The 21,478-nt window shown below is 41.9% G+C and overlaps 1 protein-coding gene across 1 annotated transcript; it reads right to left on the reverse strand.

Annotated features, from left to right (window-relative positions):
* Positions 1-1,427: 1,427 nt before the first annotated feature.
* On the reverse strand, positions 1,428-16,633 carry LOC138980414 (uncharacterized). The gene is made up of 7 exons (XM_070353282.1): positions 16,323-16,633; positions 12,682-13,461; positions 12,190-12,392; positions 11,526-11,713; positions 9,652-9,952; positions 7,525-7,883; positions 1,428-4,506 (listed from the first exon to the last, which is right to left on the reverse strand). Exons 1-7 carry the CDS (start codon positions 16,323-16,325, stop codon positions 3,794-3,796), a joined length of 2,547 nt encoding a protein of 848 aa, XP_070209383.1. The 5' UTR covers positions 16,326-16,633; the 3' UTR covers positions 1,428-3,793.
* Positions 16,634-21,478: the final 4,845 nt, after the last annotated feature.

Below are 21,478 nucleotides of genomic sequence, written 5' to 3' on the forward strand. Positions count from 1 at the left end.
AATATTTGGGCATTAAAAGTCTTTCTTTTTATATTTAGTCAAGTTTTGACTAAATATTTTAACATCGAGGGGGAATCGAAACGAGGGTCGTGGTGTATGTGCGTGCGTGTGTGCGTGTGTGTGTGTGTGTGTGTGTGTGTGTGTGTGTAGAGCGATTCAGACTAAACTACTGGACCGATCTTTATGAAATTTGACATGAGAGTTCCTGGGTATGAAATCCCCGAACGTGTTTTTCATTTTTTTGATAAATGTCTTTGATGACGTCATATCCGGCTTTTCGTGAAAGTTGAGGCGGCTCTGTCACGCCCTCATTTTTCAACCAAATTGGTTCAAATTTTGGTCAAGTAATCTTCGACGAAGCCCGGGGTTCGGTATTGCATTTCAGCTTGGTGACTTAAAAATTAATTGATGACTTTGGTCATTAAAAATCGGAAAATTGTAAAAAAAAATTAAAAATTTATAAAACGATCCAAATTTACGTTTATCTTATTCTCCATCATTTGCTGATTCCAAAAACATATAAATATCTTATATTCGGATTAAAAACAAGCTCTGAAAATTAAATATATAAAAATTATTATCAAAATTAAATTGTCCAAATCAATTTAAAAACACTTTCATCTTATTCCTTGTCGGTTCCTGATTCCAAAAACATATAGATATGATATGTTTGGATTAAAAACACGCTCAGAAAGTTAAAACAAAGAGAGGTACAGAAAAGCGTGCTATCCTTCTTAGCGCAACTACTACCCCGCTCTTCTTGTCAATTTCACTGCCATTGCCATGAGCGGTGGCCTGACGATGCTACGAGTAAAATGGCATTGCGTTCAGTTTCATTCTGTGAGTTCGACAGCTACTTGACTAAATATTGTATTTTCGCCTTACGCGACTTGTTTACATTTAGTCAAGTCTTGACTAAATGTTTTAACATAGAGGGGGAATCGAGACGAGGGTCGTGGTGTATGTGTGTCTGTCTGTGTGTGTGTGTGTGTGTGTGTGTGTGTGTGTGTCTGTGCGTGTGTGTGTGTAGAGCGATTCAGAGTTCATCGCACGTTAGAGACTGTCGGTCGATCCTTTAGTTGTCTGCAGTCAGAAATCCTTCCAGCAGTTCAGCTTGCACTGAGTGTTTAGCTCGAGTAGTGAATGGAAAACGGCTGGCAACAACAACAAAACCACAAAGACAAACGGGCAGAAAGACAGACAAATAAAGAGAAAGAGACAGATCAGGAGAACAAAACAAACACACACACACACACACACACACACATGTGCACACACTCACGCACATGCACGCACGCACACATGCACACACACACATGTGCACACACACACACACACACACACACACACACACACACACACACACACACACACACACACACAAATAAACAAAACTGTCGGACGAAGTTAAAAGCAAGAAATTAACAGACCCACAAATGACCAACTTGAATGACAGACAGCGAAACATAGTTTTTGTTTGTGTTTGTTTCTTTGGGAGACGCTACAAGAGCAGTGTGCCCGTTTAATCAAAGCAATGTTATCCACACCGTCGCGATATAACCTTCGTGGTTGAAAACGACGTTAAACACCAAATAAATAAAGAAAGAAATATGTTATCCACAACACTTAAGCCTCTCGGTATGACTGTACAAGGAGCTGAAACATTGGCCAGTGGTGCAGAAAGTCTGCATGTGTTACTTTTGATTGTTCACAGAAAGCCTCACATTCACCGATGGTCGATCAATACAGAATTTGCAGAACGATACTGCTTTGTTTGCTGGTGTCATCGTGTGCTCCACACCTGCCACATACAACAGCGTTTTTCTTTGCTGTATGCTTTCCCCACATGCGGCTATAGGTAGGACGTCAGCTGGGCTTCTGCCAACATTAACTTCAGTCTGATTGCTTCCCAATAATCTAGAGGGAGAAAAGCATGTCACAATTTTGCAATTGAAGCAGATTTGTCATGCAATTCGATAGTTTTTATCCCAAAACTCGATTTATTTGAAAACGCACCCAGTGGTTAGGTCCCTTGACTGAGAACAGAAAGATTTTACTTGAAGCAAATGTGTAAGTCAAAATACCATTTTTCTTCACGAATTAGACCCCATAAGCGTAATTCGGGGTCCAAAATTTGATATGTAGCACTTTGGAGGGAAGGGTGGATAGTCATTAATGAATTATGTAAGGTAAACGAGGTCGGCTGATGTCCTATCTATAGCCCCATGTGCTTTCCCTGGCATGATTTTGATCGGTATCAAGGCCTGTAATCTCAGCCTTTACGGTTTTGACAATGTTGAGTAATTCTCCATTCCCCTGCTTCAGTCAATAATCAACAATATTTCATTTTATAAACAGAAAACATGCAAACGCACAACCCATCAAATCTAAGAATGTGAAGCGGTTTCACGCCCCGTCTTGCATCAGAAAACTGAACATTCCTCCAGTATTTGAATTTTGTAGCACAAGGAAAAATTTAGAGGCAAAAGTGTGTATGCTACTCAAAACTGATTGAAGTACATTTCGGTACAAATAACAAAACACGAAAAGAACACAAGCGTATCTGCCTTTACAGCCACATTAGAATAAGAATGTAAAAGTTTGCTCGAACTTATTCCAAATCAAAGTAAATGCTGTGAAATGTTAACATAATTGAATTATTGTCATGGGAACTATACCGCGCATTTATCCCGCGCCTGCGTAAATACTCGAACAGAGAAATTAAGATTTGACCAAACTTTGGCATTCAACGCCTTTTTTGTTTAAAAGCAATAATGTGCATATCCAATATGGCTCGGCGTGTAACCTCCACATATACACCTGCAGAGATTTGCAAAAATATTAGTTGAATCATCTTTTCTCTAATGAATAATTATTGTTAAACCTGCTGCAATTTCCAAAATCCTAGAAGAAATATGGCTTAAATGTAGAAATTTAGATACGCACAAGTGACAGAGCAGATGTAAAGGGAAACAACCCCATGTGGTACTGTACCCATCCAGTTAAAGTAAGTTATGCCCCTTGATCAAGATGCACTGTCCGCAATTTGGTCATTTGATCGACGAAAATGACGAGAAAATGCAGACGTTATATTGACAGAGTTGCCTCCCCTCCTTCGAAAATGGTTGCACGCCGATGTTTTGCTTCTTAAACCCATGTCAACGAAAGGCATCTCTACAGTTCATTCCGTGACTTCAAAGGTATCGAAAATGACTTGATATGCTTTCAAGAGCAGGTTCTGCGTAATTGGAGGCTTAACTTGCAGTGGATTCGTAGCTATGAATTTACAACGCTTAAGTTCAACATTGCCGATGTTTGTTATGTATGTAAACGCCTGGGGGTGTCTTTGGCCTAAAAACTGGTGGTTAATTAGAGGCAGATGTTGCCTTTCATGCAAATCTGCACAGATCCCAGGCGTCGAGCAGCATAGCAGACTTCAATGTTGCAACGTTTAAATCAAAGAGTTAATCCCTGACTTGAAGCTCATGCGTCATGAACGTTTTTAACTAAACCAAATTCGAATAAAAAAAAAAATGGTTTGACGATGAGGAATTTTGAAAACCAGAGGGATCAAAATCATAAGATCTTTGGTTAAACCAAATCGTCGAACTGGCAATGTAAATTAGATCAGATGTGAACTGTTTTTTCGGTCAGGTTACTTTCTTCGTCAATGCAAATCGTTTCGAGTCAGTGTTTATTTACATGTGGTCACGTGCGTCATGACCTTAAGTATCCAGAGCATTATTCACATCTGCTCGTTATGATTGTGAAGAAACAAATGTTCTGGCTGTCATTATTTTTTCTTTTCCTTGCTTTTTGTTTTTTCTTTTCCTTTCCCCTTTTCGTTTGACGGATTTGCTTGTGATGGCGGCGGTACAGTAAAAAGCCCTGTTGATATGCATGGCATTGACCTTGCTCTTAGTATTTCTGCTGTTGGCCTAGCAGCTGGAGATCCGTCCATGACATCGTCCTTTATGGTTCCAGGGTTGTTCTGGTGTTGTCTGAAGCAGCTAGGTAAAGCAGCAAGGGTACTGCTTTGGCCTTTAGGGCGTGTGTAGTCTGACGCGCTGGTGGATTTAACAGTTACTGTTGTGATAGCAGGAGCTGGCACGGTCACCATAATGAGCTGCGTGGTGCAACGTGAAAATGACAGCAGCCTGTCACTGGAATCGATGTCGCGGTCAGACTTCCCATCATCACCTCCGCGAAACCAACCTTGCAGGATGACAACGATCCTTCTCTCTAATCCTGTCACTTCGCCCCCATGTGCCACGACAATCATATCCGCCTTGGCCAGTGCGACGTTTCCCATCTCGTTCTCCCATTTCGCTTTGTCTTGAGCTCTGATCTGTCTTCCCAGAACGTGCACAGGTAGCCCTGTCTCGCGAAGACCGAGCACCATGCCGCTAGCGGGTGACACCACATACTTGTCGTTGTTTCTGACGGAATCTTGCAGTTGTGAGCTCCTCGTCAAAACAAACACGTCACGGTACTTGAGAGAAGTGCCTGCACACAATGAAAATACGACCACCATGTTTTTGTTGTTGGTGTCGACAGGGGGCATGTATTAAAAAGAAATAAGTTGGTTAATTTGCGGCCTAATTTTGAATGCTGGGATGTTTGAAAGGTGAGTGAGGGTAATTCTGACTGCCCCCGTTCAAACAAAAGACCAAGCAGGATGACAACTCAATGATTCCCATGCTGTTGATACCCTCTAGATTCTTGTTGCAAGACTATGGGTTAGTACACATAATAAGGACAGTCACACATAACTATTTTCTGTACAAACTTCTGATTTTAACAAATTTGACTCTAAAAGGTCGATGTGCTTGATTTATTTGTTATATTCAGTCAATTGTGACTTAGTGAATTCCATTAGTCTTAGAATTGAGATAGCGGTGTTTATATAATGTATGAGTGTGAGTGCGAATACACATCATGTCACCAGAAAGGTACTCAACAGGGTTGATATTTTAAGTGAAATTGCTGCTGAATAGATGGTTCATATATTGGCAAATTTAGGTAAAGAGTGTGTGCAGAATCTTCTCGGTGTCCGAACACCCCCGTGTGTACACGCAAGCACAAGACCAAGTGCGCACGAAAAAGATCCTGTAATCCATGTCAGAGTTCGGTGGGTTATAGAAACACGAAAATACCCAGCATGCTTCCTCCGAAAGCGGCGTATGGCTGCCTAAATGGCGGGGTAAAAACGGTCATACACGTAAAAGCCGTGGGAGTTTCAGCCCATGAACGAACAAACAAACAAACAAACAGGTAAAGAGTAGTGTTTTACGTCTCTGCTGTTTGGCAGCTAGTTTAAGATCATAATTTCCACGGTGACGCAACAACAAAATCATGTTGATTAAAGTGCTTTTGAATAGTCATCGCCACACAAAATACATCACCAATTGAAACAGAAAAAAAGATGAACTTGAACTACCACTAAACTGCCTCAGCAACTAAACTCAGAGGCAAAAGAAACGCAAATGCTGCAGTGAATATGGGTTACACATGAATTTTAATGTCGAATTAATTATTTCGGGTTAACAATAACAAGGAAACGAATTGACCGATACAAAAACCACACGGAAAAGTATTGGGATGAGAGCATGACGTGCCATGTTCCACTGACCACTGTTTGAAGACTGTTGAAAGTCAATAGCGTGTTGTTCCTCCCTGGGCGTTGATGACTGTGGCGCACCTCCGGTACATGGAGAGGACGAGGTGATTAATTTGCTGCTGAGGGACCTGAGCCCACACCTGGGTCATGGCAGCACGCAGTTCTGCTGCTGTGCGGGGTCTCCGGGCAAGGGCATTAATCCTTCTTTGCATGATGTCCCAAAAGTGTTCGATTGGGTTGAGATCCGGAGATCGAGCAGGATGAGGCAGAATGTTCACGCTGTTGTGACGCAACCTGTCCTGGGTAGCACGTGCAGTATGGGGACGGGCATTGTCTTGCTGGAACAGGCAGTTCCGGTACCCCTGGACAAATGGAACCACATAGGGACGCAGGACTTGATTGATGTAGCGGTCTGCATTGACACCATTCCCACGACCTTGGCCGACGTTCTGAAAGACGACAGGTCCCACTCACTAATTGACACCAATGGCGCCCCATATCATGACGCTGGCACCTCCCCATCGATCATTCTGCAGGATGTTATTGTTAGCAAAGCGCTGTCCAGGTCTTCGCTAGATCCGGACACGCCCATCGCCAGGTTCCAGGCAAAAGCGCTTCTCGTCCGAAAAAAGAACCCTCCGCCAGCCCCGATGGCGCCAGTGGGCATGCTGCTGGGCCCAGGCTAGACGATCCAGGCGATGCTGAGCTGTCAAGACAGGACGTCGAGCAGGACGCCGATTTACCAGGTTCTGCCCACCAAGGCGTCGGCGTAGAGTTCTGGCACTGACGGGTTGTCCATGCACCCCAAATGTGTTACGAGCTGTGTTGGCGGCAGATTCGAATGCATCTCGCTGGTGTTGATGGACAAGATGGCGATCTTGTCGGGCTGTTGTTACCCGGGGTCTGCCACGTCCTGGTAAGTCGCAGGTACTGTTAGTGGCATGAAAACGTTGCTGCAGGCGATAAACCGTGGTGACATTTACTCCAAATGCCCAAGCAACTTGCTGAACTGACTGTCTGGCATCAAGTCTCCCGATCGCCTGTTGGCGCTGATCTGGTGATAGTCTCGGCATCGCGCCTGTGTCGCAGAAATGAATGTTGTAACAGTTTTGTGAGTACGGTACAGCTTGCCTGAACACGAAAAGCTGCTTTTCCACATTGTGCATGTGCTGAAAGTGGTCCCCATGACGGTATGGGATCCCCGTCAACAAGACCTCACGTGGGACCCAGATAACGGCAAACACGGTTCTGACTTTTTATTTCAAGTCCATAAAGGTTTAATTAACGCATCCTTTATTTGCGTTTCTTTTGCCTCTGAGTATATTAGCAAGCAGACTTACTTGTACAGTTTAACAAATCCACACAACAAATGCAACATTTGACATGCTGATTTGAATATATTGTGGGCGGGGATGTAGCTCAGTCGGTAGCGCGCTGGATTTGTATCCAGTTGGCCGCTGTCAGCGTGTGTTCGTCCCTACGTTCGGCGAGAGATTTATTTCTGAGTCAACTTTGTGTGCAGACTCTCCTCTGTGTCCGAACACCCCCGTGTGTACACGCAAACACAAGACCAAGTGCGCACGAAAAAGATCCTGTAATCCATGTCAGAGTTCGGTGGGTTATAGAAACACGAAAATACCCAGCATGCTTCCTCCGAAAACGGCGTATGGCTGCCTAAATGGCGGGGTAAAAAACGGTCATACACGTAAAATTCCACTCGTGCAAAAAAACACGAGTGTACGTGGGAGTTTCAGCCCACGAACGCAGGAGAAGAAGAATAAGAAGAATATATTGTGTGAAAAAATTAAACCTTGGCAAATATTATGGTGTGAATCATGAACATTTGGATAGTATCTCCGACATTACGTCTTACTGCTCTTTGTTTGTGTCATTGTGGGAATTACCTGTTGTGCCCACACCAAGTAAGCGCAGCTCGGCGGCCACATCACATCCGCACTGCGGACATTCAACAGGCCACTGACCAACATGACCTTTGCCCTGGTGATACAGTCGTATCACGTTTGGTCCGTCTCCATGCGATGGAATGCCCATGTCACTGTAGTCGTAGACGTTAAACCTGGAAATGGCAGGCTGTAGTTCTCTCAGCACAACAGGGGCGCAGCGGAGGGGTGTGGTGAATATCTCCTCTTGCAGTTGCTCTGGAATGCCTTCCTTGAGTACACAGGCTGACCAGAGGTGCAGCTTGGGCACTGTGTTGACGAGCTCTGTCACCATGTCCTTGTGCAGTGGACCTTGCTTGGTGCTGCATCATTGAACACAAACACAGTTTAGTAGTGGGGCAACAGTACACTCAGATCGGGTCTTAAAATGTATAATGATTTCGCCGTGGAATTTTGGCGTAACACAATTATTGGCGATTGTTATGTTTTTGTGCTTTAGACTAAGTAAATCATTTTCCATGAGAAATATTCTCTAAAATACGATTACAAATACATGATTTAATATTCTTTTATCTTTCTCTTCATGCATACCAGGAACGAATATAAACCCTATTTCCTAGTAAGTATTAGATATAATCAGTGTTTTCCTTCTCCGGAAAAGCCCTTTAAAACAAATTAGGCCACAATTCCACGACGACGTCGATATACGTCGCTTGACTGAAAATGAGTCAACCTCTCCCCACAACTTATTGAAATTGACAAAAACAACTCGAAAGTATTTAATATTTATCATTACTCTTGCAGTGGTTTACTAAGAGGTGATTTTCGATACAAAGAATCACTCGCACTTTAATTTTGAACAGAACATGAATTAACATGAACAGCTTAAAAGTTCTTACATTTTTGTACAGACGCTTAGACACCTTTGATAACAAGAAAAGTACAAACAAAATTCCTGTATTGTCAAAGTATTGCTTGTTTTGTGAAAGACTGACATTTTAACTGTGCATGCTCACGTAACTTCCTGATGGTCAGTAGATTGTCTTTAGGCCAAAAAAAAATAGGTGTGGTTACGGTAACAAAAAAAGTAGGGTAGGTAGGTAGGCAATCACTTTTTTTTTTTTAACTTTTTTTTCTAATGTGTACAAATTAAACCTACTTGACAGGGAAATAAGTGTGCGACTCGGGCGCTTTCGCTTTCATTGCGTTTTTTGCACTCGTTTTTTTTTGTTGTTTTTTTTGTTGTTGTTGACAAATGTAATAAAAAGTTATAGGATCGGCCCCTAAAATTAGGGTAGGTCGGGTTACCGTAACCACACCTATTTTTTTTTTAGGCCTTATTGCCAGTGCAAATTTAAAAAAAAAAAACAAGTCGCGTGAAGCGATATAAAAACATTTAGTCAGTCGTTATCAAACTTTAAAGATCAGTACAAGAAGCCAGTCATCACCGAGACTACCTTCAGATAGTCTCAGCTAACCAAAGACCGAGACGGGTCACGCTCGTCTCCGCGAAGCATGCGACCGTTGTACTTACTGAACCTATTTTCTTTCATTCTGAGCACATTTGTAGAGTGAACATAATATTTTTTTTTAATTCAGGAGAAGGTGAAGAATACAATGCAATCATTTTTTTTAATCTGTTTCTGCAAATTCGACTTTAATGACAACTTTAATGAGCAAACTAATTAACTAATTTGTGAGCTTACAAGCTGAAATACAATCCTATTGTCCGGACGTCGTCGAAGAGTGCTTGACCAACATTTCAACAAATTTGGTTGAAAAAATGAGGGCGTGACAGTGCGGCCTCAACTTTCACTAAACGCTGGATATGACGTCATCAAAGATATTTATCGAAAACAAGAAAAATGGGTCTGGGGATATCATACCCAACACACATACGCCACACCCTCGTCTCGATTCCCCGTCTATGTTAAAACATTTAGTCCAAACTTGACTAAATGTAAAAATCAGAGGAGCGGCGACAGTGACCTGACGATAAGTTAAAAACAAACAGACTATCCCTTTTTGCTACTTTTACAAAGATTTTTCTCCAAGCAGTTCAAAGCTCTATACCCCCGACACCCAACCCCCCCTCCCTCCCTCCCCACGTCCGACTGTAGGTAAACAAACCTTATATCAAAGACAGCTTCATCCAGGATGACATGCAGACTTCCATCGCTCTCTTTTACTGCAGACAGCTCAGTGACTGCCTTGGTTACGTCTCCCTCGCAGTTCATGAAGTCATAATGGTGTAAAACAACCTTGCCTGGTTGCTGCAGAGAAGACGTGGTATTTCTTGTCGCGGTGATTTTAATTTGATTCTGGATCAATGTAGACACGGCCCGACTTGTAGGACGTGTGCTGACAACGTGCACGTCGTGTCCCTGCAAACGCCACCGTAGCCCCTGGAGTATCAGCACTATTGTCTTGCCTGTGAAAGGAATCTCACTCTGTAGCATTGCACCGCTCCCATGGGGTCGCCTTCACGCGGCGGGAGTGTTTCCACACAGAGCTACCCCACCCCTTTACTTCTCTTCTTTTGTCTTATTTCTGCCTTACCAGTCCTTTCACCTATATTTCCTTCCAAGAAAACTCTCCCTACTATTCCCTGCAGTTTTCCAATTCTTTTCTTGTTGTCTTATTTCTACCTGACTGGATCCATCACCTTTATTTCACTTACCATAAGTCTTCTTTTCCACATCCTTATTTCTCTGCACCCTGCATGTCGTAAGAGGCGACTAACGGATTCTGTTTCTCCTTTTACCCTTGTTAAGTGGTTCTTGTATAGAATATAGTCAATGTTTGTAAAGATTTTAGTCAAGCAGTATGTAAGAAATGTTTAGTCCTTTGTACTGGAAACTTGCATTCTCCCAGTAAGGTCATATATTGTACTACGTTGCAAGCCCCTGGAGCAATTTTTTGATTAGTGCTTTTGTGAACAAGAAACACTTAACAAGTGGCTCTATCCCATCTCCCCCCTTTCCCTCGTCGCGATATAACCTTCGTGGTTGAAAACGACGTTAAACACCAAATAAAGAAAGAAAGAAAGCATTGCACCAAAACAATGATCGGACACGGTTTGTTGGTTGAGTGGTGGGTTTTTTGTTGCTCGTATTTCATGTCCTAAAACCTATTTTGCAAATCGGGACTGATTCAATAGTTTTTTTCTCACTTTACATGGTGGTCTCCGTGATGGAAACTCTTTACAAGGGTATATCATAGTTAACTGAGGAAGATTCTGAAATAATCATATGTTTTCACACTTGTTACTTCAAATCTTGTTTATAACCGTGATCTTCTTTAAAACGTTTAGAATCTTGTCCTGAGCCATGGGGGACATCTCGTACAATGATCGCGGGGGATTGTTGTCCATACGAAAGGCTAAAGATACACTCACATGATAAAAATTGTCTTCTTATAAACAATATTTCGCGCATCTTCTATTTTCAAGGAACACTCAAACAAATCATTATTTACTTCACAAAACAACAACAATTCATTCTAGTATTGAATTCGTCTTCAGTAGTGTCTGCATGTATGGGCGGCCGATAGGTGCCTAAGCAGCCAGCCGTCCGTTTGTGGACATAATTAACAGTGCAATGTAACTTGATCTAGAGCTTTAACACGTGATTAACATTTAACATATTCACCCTTGTGATCTTTTAAAACCACATACAAACATGAACAAGTTTTAACAATTGTTTCTGTGGCTAAAACAATTCTGCTTGGCCAATGTTTATCTATACGTCGGTCGTCTGTCAAAGACAGAGCCACGCAGCAGTTGATTGATATGGAAAACAATCAATCTTTTTCGCAATGAATTACACTGTTCTTAGATCACTTTCACGCTGATAGCATTTCATGATTCTTGTTTGCTCACAAAGTATGGATGACAGCCATCAAGTTCCAAGTTCATTGCTGTCCTAAAAAATGAAAATTAAAAAAAAATTGATAATGCATTTTTGTGTTCTATTTTGTTTGTGTTGATTTACAAAACTAAGTACCTGTTCCTGGAGGCCCTGTGATGCAGACGAGGTTTGGATCTCTGTTCATCAGGTCAAGTTGTTCTAGCGTCAGGATCAGATGGGCCAGTCTCCATCCCAGTTCCGCCACAAGCTGTCCCTTCGTCCTCACCTCCACACGGGGGGAGAAATTGCACTGCACATTCACTGTACTGGCTGGACCCACAAACCTGTCAAAACCAAGGCAGTTTAGAGAGAGAAATAATACTTAGTGAGCAAAGTAAGAAACTAACCGTCTAATTTGTTGACATTTTTACAGATGAACCAACAAAGTTGCAGGTTTTTCTGTTGTGGATTGTTCACTGTGTTTAAGAGTCCGAATAAATAATACTGTACTATTGTTGGCTCAAGTTAATGTGCCAAGAAAGACGTACATTCTGTCTGTCATAGTGTTTTAGTGTCCTACGTACAGTTTTCAGTGTGCGAAAAAGCAAGGGAGATAACGCATACACCTAAAGGGTTTTTTTTCCATATGTTTTCCCTTCGTCGTTCTTTGAGAATGGATTCAGAAAACTCCTCGGTCATGTTTTTTTGAACAGATGCCAAATACCCGGGCAAAACCGGGTCATGACTGCCAATATAACAATAAAAAAACATACTGCCAGATTATGAGATGATCAATACACACACGTGTCTTCTCACCCACCTAGCCACAATATCAATGTAGGTTTGGTCAGACAGCTGAGTGTTCACAATGCAGGCCATCCTGTGTGTCCACCACCTCTTCAGCTCAAATAGCACATCCTCGGTCACGTCCCAGTAAGTGGCAGGGTTTGACAGGTGATCCGAACAGCAGGACAGAAGGGCAGCTTCTTCTGCGTTGACAGCACCAAGGCTGGTGCATGTTTCCTTTAAAAAGAACAATGACAATTTGTAATCGAACGTGTATGCTTTATATTTACAGGTTTGAATAAGTAACCTTGTAGCCTACATTACCAGGAATAGAAGCAACCATGCAACTCTCTCTCTTTCTCTTTCTTTCTTTCTCTCTCTCTCTCATCGATCCCAAGAGCCATATCGGTTGAAGTGACGTAACTCACTCACTCTCTCTCTCTCTCTCTCTCTCTCTCTCTCTCTCTCTCTCTCTCTCTCTCTCTCTCTCTCTCTCTCTCTCACTCACTCACGGTGGCTTTCTTACCTGTTCTAAACTTGGATCTGCCAACAAGACACGCTCCAGTTGCTTACTGCTAACGTATGGCAGAAAGAGAGTTTTCCTTACAGCTAGACCCGGTGCGATGTCATTCACAAGATGTCTCACCACTTCCGCAGACCTTTCCACCTGCTTGACCGCCTGCCTGACTCTCTTCGCGATGTCAGCATCGGTTGTCACCGTGTTCTTGGCTTGGGGCTTGCCGATAGACTTGAGCTCTCCGACCAGGATGCCATGTTGACGATGAAGGATCATAAAGTCAGCTTCCCCATCGGAATACTGTATGGTTTTCGTGTTGAGCTGGTGTGGTACCGGGAACTGTGCAACAGTAGCGGCATAAGCGGATTGATTGAGATAGCTTCCAAAATTAAATGGAGACAGAATAACCATGACGTCCTTCTGGCTTTTTCCAAGTTCTTGCAAATTGCACACGACGTGGTTCTGAGCAAAATCATTACGGAAGTCGCTCTCTTGGACTCGCACTGGCGTTTCCGTTCCTTGGGTCCACGCGCTTTCCGGAATGGGCGGCAATGCTGGGGGACTGGTCGGGGGAGCATCGTGTTCGGGAGCGGCATCACCAGAGGGTGAGTCTAACACAAGCGCAGAGAGGCCAGTACCGGGTACATCTCTCCTGGCGTATGGCACCTTGTTAAAGTGAGCAGGTGGCACCGCGTAGGTACGATTAAGAAGGTCAGGGTATAGTGATGTCACGACATTCTTAACGTCATTCCAGTCGGTGCTTCCGCCTCGGGAAGAGCTGTGTGAACTCTGCGGAAGAAAATAGTTTGATGTAGACACTGATGACAAACTTTAAAGAGGTGACAGCTGAACACTGGTGACAACGTTGTAAATGGAAATATTGTTGGGCTCCAAACGCTTAAATACTTGATTTTCAATCGTGGAAAACAGCTGATGTAAACACAAGTTAAAACAAGTCGCGTAAGGCGAAATTACTACATTTAGTCAAGCTGTGGAACTCACAGAATGAAACTGAACGCACTGCATGTTTTCACAATGACCGTAGTCCGCCGCTTGTGCAAAACGGAGTGAAACTGACGAGCCTGTTCAGCGCGGTAGTGGTTTCGCTGTGCTGAATAGCACGCTTTTCTGTACCTCTCTTCGTTTTAACTTTCTGACCGTGTTTTTAATCCAAACATATCATATCTATATGTTTTTGGAATCAGGAACCGACAAGTAATAAGATGAAATCGTTTTTAAATCGATTTCGGAAATTTAATTTTGATCATAACTTTTATATTTTTAATTTTCAGAGCTTGTTTTTAATCTAAATATAACATATTTATATGTTTTTGGAATCAGAAAATGATGAAAAATAAAATGAACGTAAATTTGGATCGTTTTATAAAAAAAAATTATTTACAATTTTAAGATTTTTAATGACTAAAGTCATCAATTAATTTGTAAGCCACCAAGCTGAAATGCAATACCGAAGTCCGGCCTTCGTCGAAGATTGCTTTACACACATTTCAATCAATTTGATTGAAAAATGAGGATGTGACAGTGCCGCCTCAACTTTTACAAAAAGCCGGATATGACGTCACCAAAAGTGTTTATCGAAAAAAATTAAAAAAACGTCCGGGGATATCATTCCCAGGAACTCTCATGTAAAATTTCATAACGATCGGTCCAGTAGTTTGGTCTGAATCGCTTTACACACATACACGCACAGACAGACAGACACACACACACACACACACACACACACACACACACACACACACACACACACACACACACACACACACAAACACACACAAACACACATACACCATGACCCTCGTCTCGATTCCCCCTCTATGTAAAAACAGTTAGTCAAAAAATGTTTTAATGATTAGAAGACTGAGACCATAAAACTGACTGAACCTCCAAGGCCAAGCAGACTTTTCTTTTTCCCTTCTGTTTTCTCAAGCGGGAAAGCTAAGTGGTAAGGCGGGAAGATGAGTGCTTGGGCAAATAAATCTGCCCCACAAGCGTCACCGAGCAGGGCACTCAAAGTGCCTCTAACCCCCCATTCGACATTCGATGGATTGATCATTTGTGATTTAAAGTGCACACGTACCCTCTTCAAAATCCGATACTATCCAAACATCACTGCTCACCGAAACCCATGTCACGGCAATCCCCGAGCACATAGCGGAAAAGGAATTGAGTAAGTGTGGGGTGGGGGGCATATCAGTTTCGAAGAGGACCCCTCACAATGTTTTGGTAGACCAGCTTGCTTGATTATTTTCTGGTCAATTTGGAATAGAATCGTAAGGACTGTCTTCCTTGTGTGCACGTCACTTTCCCTTATTTAGTTATGAATTAAGCTTGATTTATTTAATTAGAAGTGTTGTATCTCATTATTACATATCTTTTTTTGTTGTGTTTATTGCAATTTAAAAAAAAATTCATGTGACCCCAGGGTTTTAAACAATAAATACTGACTTGACTTGACCTAACTTTAGCGTGGTTATGAATCTGTCGCTCATTCCAAGATACTCAAAAGGGGTAAAAGGGTCAATAATATGATTCATGCATGGCCGGTTTTGCGCTAGAACGCTTCTGGATTTAATGTTCAGTATAGGATGAGTGTGTGGCATTCTGATAATCCTCGCTCCACGGCTATCGCCAGTTGTCTCTCTGACCGAACGCGAAAGTCCTACGCGAATCTATCAAAAGAAGAATACAGAGTGATCTCCCATATGTTGTTCACGAGCAGTGTTCGCGAGACGAAAATGATTGCAGATTGGCCGACTTCGACAGTGATCTCCGTTCTGTTCTTCACAGTTATGATAAAGACATCGTTCGAAGGTCAAAACAAGTCGACATTTTGGGACTGCTGCCAGGAGGAGACCGTAATATATGGTTGCATCACTGTCAAAAAAAATCGTCTGCTCCAGCGAGGGCCGAAACCAAACGGTTGATTATTACGTGACACTTATGCCATATTTAGAGTTGTTTGCACAGTAAATACATCCGCGAAAAATAGCTCGCTTGAAACTGTCTAAACTAAAAAATTCCTCTGTAATTTAAAAATTACAAAACACCATGACAAATCATTATCGACGATCGCGAATCTGCTTACATCCATAACACATTACAAAAAGCTCTAAATATGTACACAAATCGGTTTCCTTGCCAAGGAGAGAATGAGCCGAACTCATTTTGACCTGAGGTCAGGATGGAGTGTGTGACTGATATAGGTAACGGCGTATTAATTCAGGTTGTAGGCATCCACCAAATGTTCCACTTCTCTTGTGAAAACAGAGGTGCTTTCTCCTCTCGACATACCAATTCTCTCAGAAAGTAGCCATTCACTGTGCACTGTTGGTGAACATTCGTCCATGGTAGCTATTCTTTGGTTGATTTCACCAAAAACAGTACAGTACACATGAACATCTTCCGTATAGAAATATATCATTACCATAACTTATTAAGATATATATCACACTCTCTTTGCAAGTTTAATCATGTCAACACAGCAAAGTCTGAATTGAAGGTATCAACTGTTGCGGGTTCCACTAAAAATGTCAATAATCAGAATGAAATGAGAAATATTAACAAAATGTATGTTCGTGGCTATGTGGAGGCTGCGTATGTAATCAACAAAACTATGACATACTCACCATGATGAGCCGTACGTGGTTAAAATCTGATCACTCAAAGAATGAAACCAGCACGCTGAGAGTCAGATCCTAAGTCAATCCAACCATGTTGCTTTTTTATATACGTATCAAGAAGCGAAGAAATAAAACACAAACAAAGTGTGTAACATCTGATCTGTGTCAATTTCATGGTATTACAGGACATCACGTTTTATGCCAAAGTTCGACAGGTCTTCATTGAAATCACACTTCCAAAAAGCTTGCTGTGTTTGTTCATACAACACCTTGTCTGGTACCAGTTCGCTCATCGGGACTGCATCTGCCCTACTCTTGTTCCCCCCGTTTACGCTCTACTATTGAAACCGTTGATTAAGTCAAAGAGCTTGGACCTTTATATATTATGCAAACTGTCCATACGAGGGTTGTCTGAAAAGTGTATGGCCTCCCCTTGGACGGTTTGCTTCCTTGTGTGTGTGTGATTTTAATTAAAGAAGAGGGAGGGGGTGGGGCTTATTCCCACGTGAATAAAGAGAGACCCTGCAGACAAATAAAATCGCTTTTTGGCCTGGTTGTGGGCATGCATAATATACCTAGCGAGCGAGCGTCATACGCGTGTATGGAAGGAGAACAAAGGAATTTCGGTCCAGCCAAGCTGCCCTTACTGCTACAACAACAACACACCGCCTCACCACTCAAAACACCTTAAACTTTACTAGTTTCATGCATTTGTGTGTGCAAAATCCGACTAAATAGTTGAATCAACCTGATGTTTGATTGATAATTTGGAGATTTTCTTCTTCTGATAGAGTCACTCACTTACTTCAAACAAATCCAATTAACGGCTTTGAAACTTGATTTCAAACCAATAAACATGACCCATCACGCGTAAAGATGCAAAGACATTTTTTTTCATTTCAACAGGTAAGCAAGCTGTGGGCTATCTTAACAAAGACTTTTGGCGATAGTGATCGATCATGCTTCAAGAACGAGTATAATCCCCAAAACATTGCTCCCTTCTTACTTATGGCCTTTTTACATTACCCCGGTATAGGGGTGTGTATAGGTTTCACTCGATGTGTTTGTGTTCGCAAGTAGATCTCAAGAATGAACAGACCGATCGTCACCAAACTTGGTGAACAGGTTCTATACATTCCTGAGACGGTCCTTACAAAAATTGGGACCAGTCAAACACACGGTTAGGGAGTTATTGGTGGATTAAAATTATACAAGGCCTGGTATAGACGGACACCCCCGTTGGTCAAAGGGAAATAACCATTCTCACTGCCACCAACTGAGAAGGTTATTTCCCTTTGACGGGGGTGTAGTTCCTATCGGAGGAATTTCTTGTTTGTATTTGTAATTCTTTTAACTATACACTGCAAATACACTCATTTGTTGCTTGCGCACGTATTGTTGTGGAGCAAAGGATTCATCTCAACTATTTACCAATACAATAACTTGCTCTTTTCACCAATGATATGCTCAGCTCCTTTACATGATGCCCATAGTCTTTTTACGAAGCCCTCATAAGCGCAGAGAAAACCTGGTGTCGTATGTACCTAATGCATTGTAACTGTGTGAAAGCAAATACCGAACAAACACAAAGGAAAAGGCAGTAACCTACCACCAAGCCCGAGTGTCAGCATGACACAAGAATTTTCGAACCTACTTTAGTGATCAAACCTCAATAACGACCACCTGCTTGCAACGGCCACCCCAAAGGATCCCCGACGAATTTGTTGCTATATAATTGATCTTCCAGTAGCGACCACCTGTCTAAAACGACCACTTTAGGTCAGTCCCTTAAGAGGGCATTACAGACAGGTTCGACCGTAATGTCGTAACCCTCGGCGCAGATCTCGTGACAGTTATCAGGCATGAAAAGTCTCCGTATTTTCCGTATTTTTGAAAAAAATAAACCTTTTTTTTCCGTATTTTTCCTCTTTTTTTTAAATTTTTTTTTTCTTTTTTTTTCCTAGTCATAGTTATAGTAAAATAGTTTTGGGGCCATGTTTGAATCCAATTTTAAGGCTCAGATAGCCCCAGATTGCACCAAATTGCACCCTTGAAAAAAAATTTGTTTTCAGTATTTTTTTTCCCTCAGTTTTCATGCCTGGTTATTCACCATGTTGATACATGTCTATATAGCTCAAAGATTTTTTTTAAAAAATCCGCATTGTCTTACATGTCTACCTGATTTATGTTATGCAGGACTGGGTGCAACACAAACGATAAGGTGATACAAGAGATAAGGTGGGAACTGAACAAGCCCGCGTGTCAATGCGACCTCGAATGTAATTTTTACAACCAAACAGTGTAATAAATAGCTTGGTCGAAATATCTGCGACTGTAACGTATTATTTTGTCAATAACAAATGTTCCAACAACTTACCTTTCTTGATTTTTGATTTCAAATAGTGTAAATCAATCAATATTGCGTCTTGGTCTAAATAATGTCTTTAAAAGTAAATGCATTGTCAGCTAGGGTACAGGCAAGGCAAGGCAAAGCTGGTTGTCAAAGATTAAAACAAGGCAAGAGGTGAACACCTTTTTGTCCATAATCGTCATTTCAGAAAAAGATATCTTCCAGCGTCACGTGGTATACTTTAAGGGAACATGAACAATAATACTAGTTCAAAAATATAAATAACACAAATCACTGTCGTAATAACTGTCAAATGAGTTATCAATCCAGCAGAGTCATTAAAGCAATAATTTTCGGACATAACCCTTCAAAAGTCGGACAGAAATACCCATTGCTTTTGAAAAAGAAACCCATTGATGGAACAATGCATAAGCCTATTCTTTGTTTTCTTCTACATATAGAATACATGTCCAATTCCTGAGTTGTCATAAAGTGGGTACACGTCCATTCTAAGCGGCTCAAATGAAGTACCACAGACACCCCCTGACTCTCTTAAATCTCAATCTCTGGCTGTCTCTTGTCCTTCGCCCAACCCCTACACTGGGATACATTTAATAGAAGTGAACAGGGAAAAGTAAGGCACAGATAATAGAACAGAATACTGGATGACGAAGAGAGAGAGAAAGAGAGAGGGAGGGAGGGAGAGAAAGAGAGAGACAGACAGAGACACAGACAGAGACACAGACAGAGACACAGACCGAGACACAGACCGAGACACACACACAGACACACACACAGACACACACACAGACACACACACAGACACAGACACACACACAGACACACACACACAGACACACACACACAGACACACACACACAGACACACACACACACATACATAGACACACACACACAGACACACACACACACACACAGACACAGAGAGACACACACACAGAGACACACACAGAGAGACACACACAGAGAGACACAGGGCAAAATAAAACATTAAAACAAAACACAAATAATGCAACAGGGAGTCAGCACCGAGCTACCTGATTCCCCTTCGTGAACGACTTAAAACAACCCACTTAATTAGTTATAGTCCTGCGATTGTTCTCGCCGTTTTATTACTGGGGAATCGACAATACGTAACGTTTAATGCGGAAGAGTGCTAAGGTTAACTGCATAAGATAACGAAAATGGTACCGTGCCAAGCAGGACACAAGGATTCACATTTTATTTGCACAGGTTTAATGCATGGGACATGTTTTAAAGTGCTTGAGTAATAATCCTCTTGATCAAACAAGATTGCTTTCTGTCTGTCCTGTGATCAGGTATGTGTGTGTGTGTGTGTGTGTGTGTGTGTGTGTGTGTGTGTGTGTGTGTGTGTGTGTGTGTGTGTGTGTGTGTGTGTGTGACAATAAAGTATTATTGTATTGTAAAGTATTATTGTATTGTAAAGTATTATTGTATTGTATTTTATTGTGGTGTGTTGTGTAGCATTACGCTGGGATATCGGATCTTTAACGTGTGCATCGGTCTTATATTCATGCAGTCCGTTCACTTAGAGTCAACACTAAACGTTGACCCTCCCCTCAAGGTTATGACGCTCTTAAATTCACTACGATTGCCGTTTCTCGGACATTTACAAACTTATCCAGTTTAGACTTTTCAAAATGTAGAGCAGTTGTTCATCCTTCCATTCCTTCCGAATAGGCACTGCTCACCCTCTCAGGACACCATGTTGACCAGTTCGATGTTGGCCAGTTGCATGTTGGCCAGTTCCATGCTGGCCCGTTGCATGTTGGCTAGTTGCATGTTGGCCGGTTCCATGTTGGCCAGTTCCATGCTGGCCAGTTGCATGTTGGTCAGTTGCATGTTGGCCAGTTCCATGTTGGCCAGTTGCATGCTGGCCAGTTCCATGCTGGCCAGTTGCATGTTGGCCAGTTCCATGCTGGCCAGTTCTGTGTTGTTGTTGTTTTGATTGTGTCTCACTGTTTGGTTTCTGTGGCAAATGCTTCCCTTGTTGTATTGGAACTGACCACACTATGCTAATTTTGGAATTTATTCAATTTCAAATTAACATATCATAAAGTTACCAAATTCGAACAACTTCGTAGTACTTTTAGTTTGTTTTTCGACGCAGATGAATGACAACCAAGTCGAGTGATGTGGTTTAAAGTTCGATAATGGCTCGATTTAAAAAGATGTAGCTGATAGTAAGTTTGAGGTAGATGGTGTGTGTGTTATAAGTTGATAATTTTCCAATGGTCATTGTACATAATTTATTGTGAGTTGTGCATCTATATTTGCATGGTATTGTCCATAAGTGGTTAAAGGCACAGTAAGCCTCCTGTAAACCATCACAGATACTGTCAGGCTTTTACACACAGTACAAACACCATTTCATTTAAACACTCACCGCTTGAGAACATCCTAGGTGCCCTCCGTAAAGAGCGAGCAATTTTCAAAGAATTTATTGTTGCGTGGTTTATCTTACCTCTGAGCCATCGTGAACCCGTGTAATCCAGTTTCCCTTTTTTCACAATTTAGCCGCCAGTTTGTCATTTCAATGCAAATCTTTGTAAGCTTAACTGCAATAGCACGTTATAACGTGTACCTTTGAATCTGAAATGCAACATTGTTCTTCTTCTTCTTCTCTCCGTTTGGGACCGGGTTTATTTAGTAAACGTAAGTGGTCTCGATCCCGCGTTGATGTCATTTGTTGATTCTGGGTGCGGTGTGTGCCTCTTGGAATCGGGATGACAATCGGGATGACAATTGAAACGGCTGCGAACTAGAGCAGT

This window comes from Littorina saxatilis, linkage group LG11, assembly GCF_037325665.1.
Source record: "Littorina saxatilis isolate snail1 linkage group LG11, US_GU_Lsax_2.0, whole genome shotgun sequence".
NCBI lineage: Eukaryota > Metazoa > Mollusca > Gastropoda > Littorinimorpha > Littorinidae > Littorina > Littorina saxatilis.

Bases quoted from the DNA above. Each gene is read 5' to 3' on its own strand.
- LOC138980414 (XM_070353282.1), bottom strand. The intron at 9,953-11,525 runs GTACTTAGTTTT...TTCCTTTCACAG, and splicing joins CACAGGGCCTCCAGGAACAG to GCAAGACAATAGTGCTGATA. The intron at 7,884-9,651 runs GTTTGTTTACCT...TCAATGATGCAG, and splicing joins GAAGCTGTCTTTGATATAAG to CACCAAGCAAGGTCCACTGC.